This window comes from Strix aluco, chromosome 16 (genome assembly GCF_031877795.1).
Source record: "Strix aluco isolate bStrAlu1 chromosome 16, bStrAlu1.hap1, whole genome shotgun sequence".
Classification (NCBI taxonomy): Eukaryota; Metazoa; Chordata; class Aves; order Strigiformes; family Strigidae; genus Strix; species Strix aluco.
In genome coordinates this window covers 21367103-21386192 of record NC_133946.1, presented here as the reverse complement: position 1 = coordinate 21386192, position 19090 = coordinate 21367103, and the positions used below count along the sequence as shown (strand labels likewise).

Below are 19090 nucleotides of genomic sequence, written 5' to 3'. Positions count from 1 at the left end.
GGCGTTAGGACCAGTGAATCCCCTCCTTTGAGCTAAGCTCTTTAATTACACTTTCCATTTATCCCACCCAAACTCAGTGGACTTCTCCTCCTCTCCCTTTCAGAGCTGGTCCTGCAGCCACCCTCGCCTGCCCGCGCCTCAGGCTGCCGCTGTGGCAGTGACACCGAGGAAAGGTGGGAGAAACGAGGAAAGAGCGACTGTGTCTAATAAAGAGCAGCCTGGCAGGGGAGATGGGGAAGGCGAGCAAACTGAGGGATGGTACGGGGCAAAGAAATTCTGCTGCTCCTCCAGGACTGCAGGCAGAGGGCAAACAAAACAGCACCATTAATTTAGTCAAGGACCTGCTAACAAGCTACCACCAAGGTTTTCTGCTGTTGCGAGATGATACTCCATAGTGAAGGGAAAAACAAGCAACATTATCGCAAAGGGAAATATGTTTATACTTGTAATGTAGCATTTTCCACCCAGAGGCTTCCAGGACCTGCTGTTTTCCTCCAAATCTTTATTTGAAAAAGTGAGGAAATATATGTATTATAACTAAAGACAAGTCAGTGACAATTTAACAGCTGGTTTCTATTTTGGTGGCTTTTGAGGGTATCTAACAACTTTCAAATGGCCATAGAAGGTTTCTAAAGGAAGCCCTGTGGCTTCAGGAAAACAGAGCCAGGACCTTGAGCACTGAAGAACAACTAGCCTGAAGGACTACAGCAAAACTCCTTCTTGCTGAGCCCACGGCAGAAGCAGACGCTGAGAGATCCCCTACCTGAAGTGGGGTCCCAAGTTGAGCTCCGGCGCAAAGGGTTTGTCGGTGACAATCGTGGTGCCAATGCCAACAGCCCGGACGGGGATAACGTAGGTGTGGCTGTTCTCTATGAACAGGTTCACCTCGTCCTTGAATTTCTCCGTGTCATCCAAGTTCGCTATGACAGACACAGACACCTCTGTCTCGGGGGGAATCACTCCTTCACTGGGTTCAATCCTCCAGCGCGAGCATTTGTCAGCCTGTAAGACAAGCCAAACACTAACTTAGCATGGAAACCACGGACCCTGGTCTCTTGTGGGGTGCAGGAAAAGGAAGGACTAAAGTTATGGGGCAATGCAGAGGCCGATATACCCTGTGAGCCCCCTGGGTATACCGCAAGCTGCCCGGGGAGGGAGGGACCGGGACAGCAGTGCCTGAGCAGCTCTGCAGGTCAGTGCCTGGTATGAGCACACAAACCCCATCATTCACACACCAATACCACCCACCCCAGGTGGCTTGCTCTCTGCAGAGATGGAAAGCAGGTTTTCATTGTGGAATCAAAGCAAGCTGCCCTGGGAATCCCCCACTTTGAGGTTACATTTATCCCCCAAACAGCTGGAAAAGCAGCACGAGGGAAATTCAGCCCCCTCCTTGGCCCAGGAGGCTGAGCCTGTACTCTCACACACTGCCTGATGCTCCATCCACAACACCAAGTCCACAGTGCCAGGTCTGGGCTAACCAGCCCCAGAAGTCTGACCCACCTAGCATGGAGAAGAACAAACCTCCTCTGAACCCGTTTTCAAGCCCCTCACAGATCCCCCCTCCAGTGGGGAGCACACCCCACCCAGCCTCAGCACACGAGCCTGTCCTGGCTGCATCAGCCCTGCTCCCCCTGCCAGGCAGCAACCCAACCTCCCTTGGCTATGCAGCTTCTCACACTACGCAGCCTCCATGAATTAAAGAGCCTTTTTCTGCAGCCAGTCTCCAGAGGTGCTCTGCAATGCGACAGAGTCCACCGTAGGTACACGACCCTTACATGTACATTCTTGTGCAACAACCCAGCTGGTTTGACCCCCAGTAGGTGTGAAACTCACCTCACTGCGAGCAGTTTGAGGACAGACCTCACACCCTAGTCTCTATCATTAACAGCAGTTCGACAGAAAGCAAATGCAGATCTAACAGGGAAACCGTGCGGAAACCCATGCCCTTTCAGGAGCAAAGGGCCACAGCGTTCTCTTGGTCTCAGAGCTCCAAACACATGACGCTTAGAGATAAATACCTTCCACAAAATAAAGGGAGAACTTGCAAAAATGATCCAGACTCATTTCTGCTCAAACATCTATGCAAATTCTCTGTTTTACTGAGGGGTCCCCCAGCTAAAACTGCCCCCAGAGCCAGGCTCCTCTTGCTGCATTGGGATGGAATACGTTGCTTTCTCAATCATACAGTGGTATGCAAATGTTGCATATAAAAATCAAGTCACAGGTTGCTTGACAGTCATTTTTGTTAGAAAATAGCCCCACAGATACTTACCATCTTTGCCCTGAAGGATGCAGGGATGACACTCTGATTGGAGAGGCGGAGAGTTCGGGAAGCATCTTGTATAACTTGGATACTGCCAAAATTTATCTTACTTGGATGCACATAGACAACTGGTCCTTCTCCAGTGCTCACTAAATGGATTTTCTGCTCCAGAAAGAGGGTAGGAAAGATCAAAAAAAACCAACAGAGAAAGTTTAAAATGATTAGACAGCTCTAAGGGTACTCCTAGACTGGGGGATAATTATGGCTGTTTGAAGTTTTTTCAGTGTTGTAAAACCGAAACAGAAGGCCTGGAGCAAGTGTGGGATCTGGACTGATCCCATCTGAAAGCCACAAGCTCCCGTTATCAGGGGATAAAGAAATCCTGTTTCCCGTGTTTGGTTTTTCACACCTCCTCCACACTGTTAACTCTCCTTCCTCTACCTTGTGCCTGCTCCCACTCCTTTTACTGCTCAGTCTTGCCCCAGACCACCCTCCCTGACTTCTGCTGCTGCACAGCACACTTGGACAGTGACTTTAGTCCCGAAGCTACACCTGTGAAAGCCAGCACAAGTCAGAGGCAAAGCAGGCCCTTTAGAGTAGAGATCACACAAGTTAGTCGCCTCTGATTTGCACATACGTGTATTCCTGGTATTATGTGGATAATGGGCATTAATTATTAATTACATCATTCAAGCAGTATTGTTTTCTTTTGACAGTCTGAGACCCAAAACTTCTGTTCTTGCAGAACTGGCACAGACTATTGGGGGAGGAATGTGGATCCCTTGGCTAAACCACCTCCTCACATCATTAAAAACATTCAGGAGGCATTCAGGAGATTTAGCAGCATCATTTCCACTTGTTATATTAAAAGTCTAAATCCCTGTAACTACTTTCAAAATGTCAGCCTTTCTTTGTTACAGAAAGCTTAAGGTTCCCAGGAACCCTCTGACATCCTCTTTCATGCCCAGAGAGAGGAGAAGACGTTTTGAAACAGCTGCTTCAAAAGTTGATATCATTTTAAATTAAAGTTTAATTAACTATATTTGTTCTCGATTTCAGCTAGATGAAGCCAGGACACTACAGACAACATTCTCTTGCCTACATTTTGTTGTCATTGCTGCTGTTGTGTATGCCTGAATGTGAACATCATCTTTCAGGAGGCTTTATTCCAGGAATGCTTTGCCTCATCCATTTCCAAACTTAGTAGAAAAAAGAGTCTCTGTGCTCCAGGTGCAAGCGTTGCGGAGACTCATGAGTCTTTGGCTGGGGCTCTTGGCAAAGAGGTATGATGGATGTTTCTCAGAGTGATGGGCCTGACTTTCAGCATGGCCTCTCACACAGCGCTTGCTTTATCAGGATTCAGGGACGTCCCTGCGTGCTCCTGAACAAAAGGCCTAACGAAGCACCAGTGATGTTCATCTAACAGCACAGCAGAGTACGAGACCCAGGGGTTGTTCTGGGCTTCAGACTGGCCTTCTTATCCCGTCTGACCTACCGTAATTAAATGCTGTGTCAGACACTTAGATTACCACCTAGGATGATACATCCTTCCTCTTCTCTAGGTGAAGGGAAGTGGCTGCAAGTATACTTGAAATTACAAGACCTCCTGACCTTGTTAATGTATAGAAACCAGTAAAGTAGGACGTTTAGTTTTAACGTTAACCACCACTTGTGTTTCACTAGCTTTTATTTTTCTTGTATTTTACTGCAATGTATATAATTTCATTTATACTCTTTTCCTACCTACCCTCTGACATCTTACCCACTTGTAAAACATCTTGAAACCTGTAACTCCTTGTCTAGTGGAGATAAAACAGGCCTTGCACAGTCTGGCAAACTCCCTGAGTACATCCCTGATAACAGGGACCTAAAAATGCAAGACAAGCGCCTGAGAAGACGCCAGTGTCAAGAAAAGCGACTGGAAGCTGGTTTAAACCAACCCCCTCAAAACAAACAGGAGCCGAAGGAGGGATGAGGTCACTCCATGACCATGTACGGACATGGGAAACCTAAAGTTCAGCTAGCAGACAGTGTGAGGAAGATGATGTGGACCACCAAGGGGGGGAGAAGACCCTCACTCTATTTTTACTACGCACGCTCAGACTATGTAAATGAATTCTAAGAACCCATTAGCACAAGACTGTCTTTTCTAGGAAGCTGATGCATGTGTATGCTTTTTGTGTATATTAGTCAGAGAGTTTTGTTAGTAAGTGTGGCACTCATGGTGGAGCGATCCCCAGCGCTGCCCAGCTGCGAATAAAGAATCCCTGCTGAACAGTTATACTCAGTTCTGACTGTGGAGTGAAGCTCTTTGTTTCACAGGCATTAGCTGTTGCGTATGCCACAAACCCCTTCTTTCCTTGTCCACACCAGCATATATTACAAGTTCTTGCTTTCCCGGGAAGGATCCCTGGAATTAGCAACCCTGCCTTACGCTTCACAGCCCACCAAGATGAGTCGCACAAAGGCCCACGTCCCCTGGAACTCACCAGAGGGGATTCTTCACTCCCAAACACTGCAACATGAGCAACAGTGTCCTGCTTTCCTGTCACCTGGGCCTCCAGGGTCAATGGGACCTCCACTGAGCCGCGAGGCTGGACAATCCCCCACGGCACGGGGCTGGAGTACCACACAGAAGCGTCCTCCTTGTGTTCCTGTAAGGGACAGAGTCAAATGCAACACACAGGAGTGACCTTTGAGGAAACTTTGAACTCCTCAACATCTACACAATGGCAATTCACACACATTTTCAAAAATCCCCAGGAGAAAGCAGAAAGGTACAAAGCAAGATGCAAGACTTGTATGGGCTTAGCGTCCTCAGGGGGGCCAAAAGCTGCTGCACCCACAAACACCCACTCCTGTGCTGGCAGCCTCCTTGAAGCAGCTTTTCACAACCCTCTACGTTCTCCTGCATGAAAGCACCCCAAAGACTAGAATACAAACTGCTTCCTAAAGAGTTTAAACTGCTTCCTGAAGTTTATATTCAGGTAGGTTCCTATTTAACTGCTTCCTGAAGTTTATATTCAGGTAGCTTCCTCTTCTCAGCAACCTTTAGGTTTGAATATAAACCAGCAAGGTCTTATCCAAAACCCTTTTTTTCCCTGATAAACCCCTTGATAACATCTGAGGGCAGGAGGTAGATGCAATGCCAAACCTGAGGGAGAACCCTGTAGCAGCCTGGAAGATCGCTGTCGTTCACAAGGGTCAGCATCTGCTGATAGGGGAATTTTAGAAAGCACCGTCCAAACATCACGACGGGGTTGAGCGCTCGCAGTGGAGGAACCACGCATCTAGGCAAAGAGATGACCAAGAGGGAATTAGAGATACCGAGAGAATGTAGAGGTCGTTTACTCCCCAAGTAGTGTGAAATAGAGCATAACACATTTGTCAAATAGACACTTAATACCCCTACAGCGATAAATCGCCTTTAACTTCTTCTGACTCAACCACCTCCTGTAAAGGTGGGGCAAAACCCTGGGACTCAGCCTCGCCAAGTGCCCAGGTAGCACATAGTGCCCTGTCCCAGAGCTGCCTGATCAGCTCTGCCCGCTCTTTGCCCCAGGAGGCTTGCAAGGACCCTCCCAACAGTCCCAGCAAGGCGTGAGCTCTGGGGGAGCCTTCCCACCGAGGACCAGCGCTCACCAAGGCGCAAAGAGCACAAGACTCCAGTGTCTCAGTGAAAACGACTCCCTCCTCTCCCACACCGCTGTTGCCCTGCCTGAGAACTCAGCCCTTTGCCCCAGCGAGGGAGGGCACAAGCCACCCCCTGCCTTAGGCAGTGGGGGATCCCCCTCTCCCAGCTCCTGCACCCCCACGGCTCCATGCACTGTCTGTCCCCATTTGCACTTGTTTTACAAAACTGCAGCCCAGGCACTGACTGGATGACTCTGCCTGGGAGAGGGAACAGCACAGTGAACTCATCCCTCTTGTAATTAAACCGACACCCACTGCAGCACAACAGCATTGAACCTGGCTGCAGCAAGAACAACTTTTGGCTTCAGTCTGAGAACATTAATGCTCAAAAGAACCAGAGGGAAGCAGAGAAACCTGAGCTCACCTTCCACATCAAGGACTATTTTCCCCTTCATAAGATCGTGCTTTGAGCTTTCCCTCACCAGTCCTGCCATAAGCCCCTTTCCCATTCGCATGCACCTTCGTTAACTGACCCAGACACCAGCTCTCAGCAGGCTGCTCACTGCGGCCCAAATGAATGTTGTAGTTTGGTTGCAACCCAGCACAAGCCCACCACTTGCAGGAAGGAGGAAAGATGGCCCTTTGGAAATTTATTACACCTCAAGCACCAAAAAACAGGCCCATAATGAATATAATTACTGTTCCCCTTAGAAAAAGGCTCAGGGCCATGCCTGTCCGCGGAGCACAGGTGCTGCTTTCAGAACACTGCCGGTCTCACACCTAGCTGGGCAGAACTAGCTCATTAAGCAACACTTGTCATTTGGAGATGCAGCCAGCAAACCACGTGCAAGGCAGCGTGGTGCTGGATGCACGAGGAGAGACGACGAGCTGCAAGGAAAGCGCCGATACCTGGCTGTGAGGAGCAGCGCCGACACCGCCTTGCCAACACCGCACACGTCCACCACCAGTGCCAGCTCGTAGCTCTTCACAGTGTTGGAACACAGGGTGACCTGGTGGAAGAGAAGAGCATCAAACACTTCATCACTCCCAAAAGCCATCGTCCACGTGTGCTGTCCTCCGGTTCTCGTTCCACGGGCAGGAAAGGGAGGATTTTGCCCTAACTCTTCTGCTGGTCCATGTACAGAGCACAGTTGCTGGGAGTAACAAAAGCCTTCTGACAAATCTGCTTTGTTAAATACACCTTGCAGTTACCAGGGCATACGTAAGCACGATTAGATTAATGCTCTACTCACCACTGTATTAAAATTAAGGGACTAATTTTTAATCTCAACTACAACAGCATAAATGCAGAGGCAATCTGTTGACTTCAACATTCAGTTTTACGTTGGGAAGCTGAGGGCAAAATGCAGCCCAGCAGGTGCTGTGCAGTTCATGGCTGCCAGAGCTTCTCCAGTCCCCACTGGAGATCACCGCAGTGAATACAACTCATTCTGCTCATCAGGAGAGGAGAAATAAGACCGGGAAGAAAAGCAAACTGCTTTATACAATGACATCTCTCTTTTTAAGAGCCGCCTTCTGTCCTCATCCTTCCTCTGCCCACTTTAAATCAAAAAAACTGCTCAAAGCAGCTCTCAAAAACATATGAATGGCTTCTGTCCTTGACCATATGGTACATGATCTTCAGCTTACGATTTTGGAAACAAAGCAGTGGTCCTTCAGAAAAGCCCCAGAGTAACGCAGCTAACAAAAGCCTAACACTAGTGCAGGTATCTTACCCGCGTTACGCTCAAAGCTAGCGGTGCTAAAGCCCTCTCATCCCTCAGAGAAGCTCCAGCTCCGCCCGCCGAGCACGTATGGCCGGACTCTTCCCATACCTGGATATCCAGGAATCCCAGGGGGCGGACGGTCCCTCTGCGGGGCTTTATGGTAAATTCGGTTGGCCTGAGGCGAGGTTGGGCTCCCTTTCTCCGGCGTAGGCAAGTGTTGTCTGACATCTGAACAGAACTGCTGACACTGGGCTCTCCCAAGCCGTCCCCAGGAATGCGAAGGTTGAAGGTCAGGGGCACCAAGGAGGTGTTAGTGAGGCGACATGACAAGGTGTGAGGAAAGCCTGGGAAAATGACACAAATATGAATTTATGCACCAACTGTCCTGTGATTTCTGGTGTGAATAGCCTGTTATGATAAAACTGGGTTTGGAGTTCAGCTCTTTTCAATCTGAAGTACAGCTAACTGAGAAGCTACACAAGGAATTAATTGTCACTTAAGTTCCCTTTTACGCTGATGACAGAGATTGCTTCCTTGGAAATGCCCACTCTTAGCGATGCTGAACACCACAAGTTTCTCTCTCTCTAACTGTGAGGAGCTCTCTCACCTGCCCCCAAACCAGCACCAATTAGTTCGCACTTACGAGTGTCCATCCAGACAGACCATTTATTCTGAAAATTCAACCCGTAAAATGCCCTGTGAACTCTGCGAACACTCCTACAGTTTTCAGTATATAAAGTCATCGAGGAGAAGCTACGGTAAAAGAAAGGAAGGATGAAATTGGGAACGACAGCATGATGCAAAGCGCAGTTTCTCTAGGCAGGATCCTTAAGGCATCTCCTGTCTGGGGCTACCAGACTGAGCACATGACAACTCCCAGCCCACCACACTGGAGGCAAACCTGATGCTTGCTCAGAAATCAGCAGGAGCCATGTTCCACCTTCCCTAACGAATGGGACATGGCTTCCACACTGCACACTGGCCCGCAAAGGTCGACATCACTTTAGCTGTGATACTCGCCTTCCCTCATGGAAAACCAGTGACACAACCACACCTGGTGGGGTGTTCTGCAGAGACCTGCTCTGGCGTGGACATCTGGCTTGGCTGGCCAGCTCTGTGAGAAGGAGACATCTCCCGTGGCCTGCTTACCAAGCGTCGTTTGAATACAGACGGGGAGGAAAACCAACTGCAGCCACAGCAGAGAGTTTCTCCATGTCCAACAACAGTGACCACTGCCCACCTCCAGCAGTTACTCCAGCAGGGAGGCAGGAGGGGCACAAAAAGGACAAACACAGACTTCACAGTCCCAAACAAGACCAAAGTCGCCAGACACAGGTCAACAGTCAGCAGCACAGTTAAAAGAAGCAAAAATACAATAGCTGCCTTCAGCTGAAAAGGCCTTATTAATGAAATGAGATTAAGGAGGATGAATCTCCTATTACATAACCACATTTCTGCCTGGTGTGTTTCTTGTTGTTTTATTCAAAAGAAAATAAAGAAGTGGCAGAGTGGTGATGGAGGGAGGGGGAGAAGTGGCTCAGGAAAGGTAATGAGTCTTCTTAAAAAGTCCATGAACAGCTTGAAAACACAGAGGCATCCTGGGCACAGAATGATAATGGCCCTTCAGTCAATCCACAATTGATTTCACATTTAAACTGCAGATCATCTCAGTAAAAAGCCTTTTTTGAGACTGAGATGGAGAACCAGAATCTGCGATTCAATGGAGACGCTCTGGATGCTCAGCCCCCGGCTCTGTCAGCAGAGCTGGGCTTGTGGTGGGGAAGGAGGAGCCCATGATCCGAGGACATCAGTGACTGATTCAGAGCTACCGCTTGGGCATGTGACCTGGTGGGTGACAACGAGGGGCCCTCACAGCGTTAATTAACATCTCGCACTGAAGGTCAGGCAGGTAAATGGTATCCTTGCCTTGCAACAGGAACATTTACCCAGAGCAGCTACAGGCCAGTACGTGGCTTAAACTACCTTCTGCTGCAGTCCCGTCCCCATGGCCCTTCTGGGACAAGGACTTTCACAGTCATTCTGCTGCCAAGGATTGGGAGATTGGGGCTGAACAGACTACGAGGACACCAGAAATTACTGACTTTCTATTCCTTTGGTCCTATTTGATCTCACGATGGCACAAGACCGCCTAAGCAACCAGCAGCCCTGGCTTTAACACCCTGAAGGCTGCTATGGAGGAACACAAGTGACAGATGATCTTATGTTAAAGTGCTCCATTTTGGTAATTCACGGAGCTCTCAACCCATGGCCCAAGCCCAGGGCACACTCACCAAAGGAGACATCACCGAAGTGGAGGGCGGGGATGTCGAAATGAAAAGTCGGTCCAATGACACAGCCCCTGCAAGGACAAAGACAGGCAGAGGAGGTGTTGGCTCGGTTAGAGAGAATGGCAAAGTGTTCACCTTTCCTTACCGCTCAGGTGGGTAAAAGCTGCTCTCGGAACCACGGTGGGTTTCAAATCAACCTGTCACCCCTGTGCTCAGCACAGCACCCATGTGGACAGCAGGCAGCCAAAGCAAAGTGGTCAGCAGCCAACAGCTGCTGCTGAGGCTCAGGGCACCACGGCAGGGTGTGCCCCCACGCTGCTGCTGGCCCCATGAAGGTCCCTGAACAAGTGATGGCTCTGTGCCTCGGTCTGCCCACCCGTAATGTGATGGACAGAGGTGTCCACACAAAAGGGGACTCATTGTAACCAGCCTTCCCAACCACAGGTTCCCTGCTTTGGTATTTCTTAGCTGGAACTGGTGTTTCCATGGAGTATATGAACACCTTCCTCAGAAGACCTGATCCACACAATCATTACACATGCAGGACTTTGGGGCATGAATCCAGGGGAGCCCCAACATCCATTGAGAAGAGCAGCAACAGTTCTACACAGCGGACAGTTGAATCTTGGAGGGAAGTATCAGCTTGTCACCAGTGCACCAGCTGACACATCCAAGAGCAACAGTCTTAAACCGCCGAACACGGGTGTCCTGAACCCACCACACCACCTCGCCCATCCTTAAACTCAGCAGACAGGCTCCAAACTCCAAAACTCACTCACATCCACTGAAATCAGTACTTGAAGCTGCACAACATTCAGTAATTGACTTCATGGTTGATGACAATCAATGTCAGCTCTGCCTCAGTTAAAAATCAAGGGCCACAGTGAACAGTGCCTTCTCATTTTATTCACAGGACTGACACTGTCATCGTCCACATGTTCTGCACATGAACAGACCCCAGCATCCCGCAGGAGGGACCTGCGTCCATCCGTGCTGTCCCATTTCCAGCATCCCTTTCCAAACACCAAAGAAACAAGCATCCAGCACCTCGTAAGGTTGGTTTCCAAGTAACGAATAATCACCTATGGTCTTGGCACCTTCTGACTGCGCAGTCAAAGAGCACTCAAAAACTGACTTTCAGGAGTTTCAATCCAACACTACTTCTTGATTCTTGCAGCTGAATCAGCTCCTAAGAATGAGTCAGGTACCAAATCCCTGCTGATGGTGAAGTTCCTTCTCCAGGGACCTCACACAACCAGACTTGACCTCCCAAGCCCTAACAGCTTACTCTAGACGGAGCAAAGGGAGCAGACACGCTTTTCGTCACAGCATTTGCCAGGAGACGATGGAAAACTACCTCCAAACCAGCCACGACTGGGGATGACACCAGGAAACTGCCAAGGATGAGCCTTGCCAGGCAAGTGGGGAAATGACTGCCATATCTGCTGAGTGCACCGGATCTGTGCTCTAGGAAGTTAAACTGGAATGACTGCCCAGAAGGCTCAGCCAAGGAGCCAACCCAGAGCTGATAACAGTACAGCTTGCAAGAGAATGGGGGAAAAGGCAGTGGTTTTGGCAACACCTGTGTTTTACAGTAGCATTAAGTAATGCATGCGTGAAGGGAGATCAGGGTCCTCGCAAAGTAGGAAGGATAACACAAGGCGGGAGAGGAACTGCTTGAACTCTCATCCCCGTTCCTTCCTTTGCAGCCCAGTGTCCCACCAGCCAGCTCGCCTCTGTTCAAAAGAACCAGAAGCTTTTCTCCATGGAGGACGAAATCCAGTGCACAAAACCTTCCGAAGAGGGAGGCTCAGCTGGAGCTGGTGGGTGGACATCTCAAGGGCATTTGAAAACAAACAGCTTGAGCTGTGGGGCTGGAGAATGACAGAAGGGCTGGAGAGGGATCCTTGAAAAAGGCAAGACAGAGCTCAAGGAGGCAGATGCCATCTCAGGGAGGAGAGGACTGCAATGGGAATTGCTGCTGAGGGACAGCTGCATGGGAGCAGGCGGGTGTGCTGCGGTGCCATCAGATGGGCTGCATAGGAGCCACCATCCAGGGAGGAGGAGTACAAGGATGGGGAAGAAATAAATAAAAAAGGACCAGCAATCCTCTTTCACTGAGACAGAAGGTCTGCACTGAGCCCAGGGGGGTGCTGGCCAAACAGGGCAGAGAGTGGCCACAGAGAAGGGGAGGGCGTGCTGGGCACTGGGAGCCAGGGCATCACTGGGGAAAAAAGGACCACTTCATTTGGCTGTGGGGAAGCCAAAACACAACCGTCCCTCTGACAGCTCCTTCCTTCCTTCCCCAGGAGCAAGGCCACTGCGGGGCAGAGGCAGCAGTACTGTATTCTACCTGTGATAAGTGCAGCCTTACCAGCAAAACCTGCCCTTGCTCAAGGAGAAAGCTGCTCATGCAATAACACCCCGTGACCAATTTGGGGGAGGGACAGAGAAGAATAAATTATTTGATTGTGAAATGTTCCCTCTTGATTTCCAAAAAAAGCAGCGCTTTCCCTCCAAACACAAAGCCAACGTAATTGTTTCTCTACTGACGTCAACAGACCTACTCACCACTCTTCTCTTGCAAAGTAATACCCTTTTTGTTCTTTTTTATCCATTTCCCTCACCTTATTGGTAAAGTCGACCGCAGATTCCTCCCATTGCTTTATTGCCTTTGTCTAGTGCCTCCCAGCAGCACCAGCCCAGGAAGCTGGTTGCCGAGGAGGCACAGCCAGCCCCACAGCTCCAGAGCACCCAGCACCAGCCTTCCTGCCTACACCATGTCATCCCACCAGCCCGTCGTTAAAGACCAGCTGGGACAAGTTTGCATGCTGCTGCAGTCCTGAGAAGTGAGCTTTGCCTCTCCTGTCATCAGCTTTTTTTCCCCCTTCTCCCCTTTGCTTGGTGAGGATTATCTTTTGCCGTGGCACCAGCCCACTGGATGATGCCCGAGTCCGTGTGACAGCACCTGCCGCTGAGCTTCCCGTCTCCCGCGTCAGCACTGCTCTGGCTGCAGAGAGGAGGTACCACAGCGCTGGCTGCACAAGAGGATAGCTTGTCCCAACCCATGAGCATGAGAGGTGATGCTGAGGCTGCTGCTACCCATTTGGGATGGATTATTAACAGGATTTTAAAAACACTGCCTCTCTGCAGTCACCCAGGCTGGCCCATCCCCAAAGCCCTGCTGGCCTTGCTGTGTGTTCAGGGGCGGTGGCCCAGACCATCTACTGCCCAAAGCTGATGCCATCCCGCTGTCTGCCGTGGCCCAAGGGCGAATGAGCTACCTGTAGGAAGGAGTCACTCCAGTTCCTGGGTACCCGGACTGGGCAGCAGGCATCTCCACACCTTTCCTGTACCACCTCCAGTCAAACTGTTTTCCAGCATGGGTAGTCACTTAAAGCCCCGGGGCCCTCACACAGAGACATGTGAGAACCTACTGCTGCCAAATTCTGTGCAAACAGCGTCCTGGAAAGTCACAGAGCCACCCACCTCAACCACGAAGGCAAAGCTGCTTCCCAGAGGAACCCAAGACTTTGAAAGTTAAACTGGGTATTGAGAGCACAGGAGTCATGGTCACAGGTGGCAGCAGGTCGAGGGAGCTGATCCTGCCCCTCTACTCCACTCTGGTGAGACCCCCCCTGCAGTGCTGTGTCCAGCTCTGGGGTCCTCAGCACACAAAAGACATGGACCTGTTGGAGTGGGTCCAGAGGAGGCCACAAGAATGATCAGAGGGATGGAACACCTTTCCTGTGAGGACAGGCCCAGAGAGTTCGGGTTGTTCATCCTGGGGAAGAGAAGGCTCTGGAGAGACCTTACTGTGGCCTTTCAATACTTCAGGGGGGCTTATAAGAAAGATTTGAACTGGATTTTTAGTAGGACTTGTCATAATAAGAGAAGGGGTAATGGTTTTAAACTTAAAGAGGGAAGATTCAGACTAGTTATAAAGGAAAAAATATTTTACAGTGAGGGTGGTAAGACACTGGCACAGGTTGCCCAGAGCAGTGGTAGATGCCCCATCCCTGGAAACATCCAAGGTCAGGTTGGACGGGGCTCTGAACAACCTGATCGAGTTGATGACGTCCCTGCGCATTGCAGAGGGATTGGACTAAATGACCTTTAAAGGTCCCTTCCAACACAAACTATTCTACAATTCTATGATTTCCTCTCACAGACAATTACACTTCATTTGCTGCTGCAACTGCAAGGTTCAAACTGAAGTTAAGATTAAAAAGCCCTGGCTCTTAGTGTGGGGATGCTAGGATCCGAGCCAAGACTAAGACCTTAGACAACACCTTTTTTTCTCTGTTTCATCCTAAAATGAGGTAGGTGGGAGATGATTACCCAGAGACAGCTACAGACGTGCCCACCAAGCTCCTATAACCCTCCTCACCTGATAGTCAAGGTCACAGGCTCAGGGGATCCGTTCACACTGAACCTGAATTCTTCTGTGAACTCCCCCAGGATGGTGGAACTGAAGGAGATCCGGATGACTTGCAGCCCATCCGGCAAAATGATGCCCTCCTGGGGGAGGAAGGTGAAGCAGGAGCCCAGAGCTGTAGCTGGAGGGACCAAGTTGAAGACAGCGTCGATGGCTCCTTTGTTAAACAGCACCACCTGCAGCAGCAAGAAAGCAAAATGGAAATACATAAGGAATCTTCCTTTCTTACAGAAGGCTGATTTGTCTTCTGATTAAGCAATTAACGTCTGTAAAAAGCAGAAGATGCTGTGTGCTGCTGCTTGGCAGAAGCCAAAGAAAATGCAACAGGACAAGTTCTGCCTTTGGGTTTTTCATGCAATGCAGTGACAGCTTCATAGAAACAGTCACTCGGGGTTTATTCCACTGACACAGAGCAGCCCACTTCGACTTGCAGTGCAGAGGAGCTGCTCAGCATCACCAAGTCGATTCAGACCTGTCCCTAAGAGCAAGGAAGGGCAGTTGCAGCATTACTAGTGAATCATCACACAACTGATTCTGCTCCCGACGAGTCCGATCCTGCCGAGGGCAGAACACGTTGCAGCCAACAAGTTTACTGCATGTAGAAGACACCTCAGGGCAGCACTATAGCCAACTTCAGAAGCACTCCCCAACTCTGCTATGGTATGTAATTTAGTTTTCTCATTTTTTCTTTAATGGGATACTTTCTTAGTCTTTGCTCAAACAGACGTGTCAGGAAAGGATGAGCGTGCGGTGCACAGCAGCTCCATCTATTCCAAAGAATTTCTCTTTCCTAAATATTCACAGCCACCATCTAAGACTTTACCATTATCAGAATAAACTGCAAATTTAGAACTAAGCCGTATTTTGTTGAACACTTGAGAGATCTACTGCCTCGATCAAGTGACACAATCCCGCAGCACTTGTTGAGAGTCAGCTCTTCTCATGTTGGGCGAGAAATGCCCACAGCTGCTGCGAGTACCAGCACGCTGTCAGGCACCAACAAACCCACCCAAAGCAAAGCGGTAAAGGTTCTGATTGCTGCAGGGTGAAATCCTGCCATTTCCATGGACTTAACTATCTGCTTTGGATTTCTTTTCCCTAACTTTTGTCCTTGTAAAACCTGGTAGAAAAATTGAGACAGAAGCAGAGACATGTCCCTTATTTTTTAATTTTGCAGCTGCTGTTAAAAATATTCACGTATTCAAGCTCTGCAAGGGTAACCTGAAAACTACTCTCTCCTCTCTTGTCTTTTACACCTCAGTTACAAATTGCACTTAGGGATCCAACGCTGAGCTGAGGTTTACCTCCAGTCTAGCTGCTTAGTACAGCACTAACAGTATCATCTACTTAGTCACATTTTCTCAAGTCATGAAAATAATAAAATGGTAATCAATAAAGTATCCCCATTACAAATGCATAGAGAGCACAATATTTTGGTAAGAAAACACCTTAATGTGTCCTTCCCTGCCACAGTCAAGCTTTCGAAAGTATTGCCTCATTTTCTACCTCTTTCAGTTGCCCTATCTTATTTTTTTGCGGAAGACTTGACACCACTGGCAGGGGGAGGCAAATATGTAGAAAATTCCCTTGCTTCATTTCCAGAAATGCTTTGCTCTTCATAGAGATGCAGCAAATCTGAAGAGTGGCGAGAGACTGGTCAGCAAGGGAAAGCACTCCCAGTTCCGTTGCAAGACACAGCTCTGAGCCAGAGGCTGCACAGCTTTCCTCCAACTCCCAGGAACCGGCAGCACGCACTTAACCGAAAACTGGCTGCAGTGGACTGGAGTTCAAACACAGTAAATTTGTTCCAGCTGCTTTTTAACAGCCCGGGTACAAAGGTGCATTGCATCCAGGGCTGGAACAAAAGCATCTGAATATTTATCTTTTTGTCCCAGTGCTGCTTTCATGTGTCAAGGGGGTATTTTTTCACATGAAGCCTCCCAGCTGATCTCCAAGGAAGGTTGCCAAAAAGCAGGGAGTAAGACTTCACAAACAACATATGCACCTTTCAGATCCCATCAGAACTATCCAGATTCTGGGAAAGCCCCCGAATTTGACTAGTATGTCAAATACTCCCTGCTCACAATGACCCGAGTTGCCAGAAATCCCACAGGTCCACGAGGCTCACTGCTGCCCTGTGAGCCATCAGGATCCCCCCCAGCCCCTCAGAATCCCGACTGCTCACCTCATAGCTGTGCTCTAATCCAACAAAAACCTTCCCGATGTCCAGCTGCTCAAAGCTGAAGCGGAGCCGAGGCCCTATGCCTTTCCCTTTGATGCGCAGGGGCAGCCTGGTCTCGCGGCCTGGGGAGAGATTTCCACTTCAGTACAGTAATTCCCTCTGTTGTCCTGGACTGTCCAGGCTGCCTCAGTGCTAGTCCCTGACTCGGGGCTGGATGGGACCAGCTCTAGGTGCTCCAGGAGGAGATACAGGACTCTTTCCTTCCCTCAAGAGATATGCCTTGGGGCTGGCTTCTAATTTCTAACCAACCCCTCAGGCTGGTTTCTCATTTAGCCATCAGTTTGCACCCTGAAAAAGCAATGCTGAGTTTAAAACACAATCTCTGAATTTCTTCCCATGTGCTTAGATGAGCTCTGAAATCCATTCAGTGAAGGCACAAAGCTCATGAAACAGAACTGAAGATAAAAATACGCCATCTATACTGATGCAATCGGAGACAAGAGCACAGGAGCCGAGAAGTACGAGCCCAGGCAAGGCGAAGCTCCCTGCTAACGGCGGTATGCACGTCTGAGAGCTGCCTCCAGCAGGCAGAGCAGCTCAGCCACTGCCCGTGCCTGACACACAGCTCCATGCCCGGGGCTCCAGGGCTCACCTCCTGCAGCAGCACCTAAATTAGACAGGGCTTTGTGATCTCCAGAGAGAAGCACTCACCTATGCCCACCATGACACCGAGAGCTCAGCTTTGTAAAGACACCTTACCTGAAGCACGCTGAACAGTTATGGAAAACCTCACTGCTGAGGACAGAGAAGCCATAAACATACTGCTAATACACACACCCCTTGCTGCAAAGGAACTGAGACTGCAAGGCTTATAGCTAAACTCTAAGATGCTCATTTTCTTCCGTAAGCCTGCTAAGATGACAGTGTGGGATCTTTGTCTGAAGGATGCTCTGACCCACTGGAGCAGCCTCAAGTGCCTGAATCCTGGCCACTGTAGCTCTTTGGCCTCTACAGGCACCTGGCAGCAGAGCAAATGCTGGCAAACCCACGGCATGAAAACTTATCCCTTCACTGCCTTGGTTGTTCTGGGATCGGTGATCCAGGCTTGTAGCCACACATCCTGAGGGCTGGCCTTGGACACGAGACCACCTGGAAACCACAGGGACAGTGGGCACGTGCCAGCACCCTGCTGACCACTGACCCTTCCTACCAACTACACGAGAACCGAGTGGGCTGCAAGACTACTTGCGCCTCCACTGTGGGCAACAGAAGCAGGAGAAAGGAGCCGTACCTGAGATGTCGCAGTAGACCGTTTGTTGATAGACTCTGGCTTCTCGGGGTCTAAAGATCACATTAATTTCAGCTGAGGAATTTGGCCAGATATCTCCCTCCTGAAACAGAAGGAGACAGCAAACCATTTATCTTCAAACGTCACATTTCTTGTTTTCAACCACAGCCCTGTAGCCTTTGTTTAGAGCATCAATGAAGAGCGGGGAACAAGCAACACTTATCAACAAAATTTATGGGAGTTTGGAAGCAGCTGCAAAAAAACTTTCTAAGTCTCTTACCTTTACTGGCATCTGGTAGAGGCGTTTTGTTAAATTAGGGCTATAACGAAGCAACCAAACTGGCTCACACTCCAGTAGCACCTCAGGAGCCAGCGGTCTGCCTGGGCTACGTGTTCTCTATAGGATGGCAGTTGAGTCAGAGCATGGAGAACCACCATGGATGGTAACCAGGACAGATGTAAAACTATGCAGTGCTGTGAACATGGTATTGCAACACTTCTGGCCTCAGACAGGCTGCAACTGGCAGGTGGCATAAAATACAGACGGTGGATGTATGATGGTACAGCACAACCACTCCAGCTGTCGTACCCTGGCTTTGTTACAGCATAAAGCAAGGTGATACGGGAGGGGATGGCACACCGTGACTCACAGCCACACAAGTGGTCTCTCTGCAAGAGCCCAACCGTAAATACATGCAGATCCTATTTCTCCCTCAGCCCCTAAATAATGAGAATCTGCTACATCTCCACCAGTTTGAGTAAGAAAAAGCTGGTCTTGAAAAGCTGGGCACCACCAACTGCTGGCCAAATCACCTGCTTTGCTTTGCAGAGGGGGAAGGCAATGGAAGGAAATCACTGCTCAAAGCAGTCAAAGAAACAAAAGGCAGAGCTGTTAACAGAAGTACTAAAATGACACTCAAAGTGCATCCTGTCAGCTCAGGGCACTTAGGAGAAAGGCAGTGCCAAAGCCAACATCTGCCTCTTTCCATAAATAACTGAACCCACAGGGAGCTGTGGGATGGACCATGGCTCCCACTGGAGATGGTGCCTTCCGCCAAAAACCAAAGTGCTCTGCAGTAGCCTCTCATCTGGATGGGGAACAGCTTGGTTTCCCAGCTGAGGTGCAGATTTGCAGCAACAAACAACACTGTTACCTCCTGGCCCAACCTCTGGATCAACAACAGTAGCACCTTCGTAACCTGGACATCTTGAAGACCACCTCCATCAACTCAGAGCTCACACGTGACACTGAGCAGTCACTACCAGGC

General features: G+C 49.6%; 1 protein-coding gene across 1 annotated transcript in view; it reads right to left on the bottom strand.

Moving 5' to 3' along the window:
- Nucleotides 1-759: 759 nt before the first annotated feature.
- The window catches only part of LOC141930688 (hydrocephalus-inducing protein homolog), a 51729-nt gene continuing 33398 nt past the window's right edge, over nucleotides 760-19090 (bottom strand). The window contains exons 13-22 of the mRNA XM_074841890.1: nucleotides 17826-17925; nucleotides 16538-16656; nucleotides 14305-14528; nucleotides 9918-9985; nucleotides 7735-7970; nucleotides 6809-6909; nucleotides 5421-5556; nucleotides 4756-4920; nucleotides 2276-2428; nucleotides 760-1002 (exon numbers count right to left, since the gene is read on the bottom strand). Of these exons, the coding sequence (XP_074697991.1) occupies nucleotides 760-1002; nucleotides 2276-2428; nucleotides 4756-4920; nucleotides 5421-5556; nucleotides 6809-6909; nucleotides 7735-7970; nucleotides 9918-9985; nucleotides 14305-14528; nucleotides 16538-16656; nucleotides 17826-17925 (1545 nt within the window). The remainder of the gene's footprint in view (nucleotides 1003-2275; nucleotides 2429-4755; nucleotides 4921-5420; nucleotides 5557-6808; nucleotides 6910-7734; nucleotides 7971-9917; nucleotides 9986-14304; nucleotides 14529-16537; nucleotides 16657-17825; nucleotides 17926-19090) is intronic.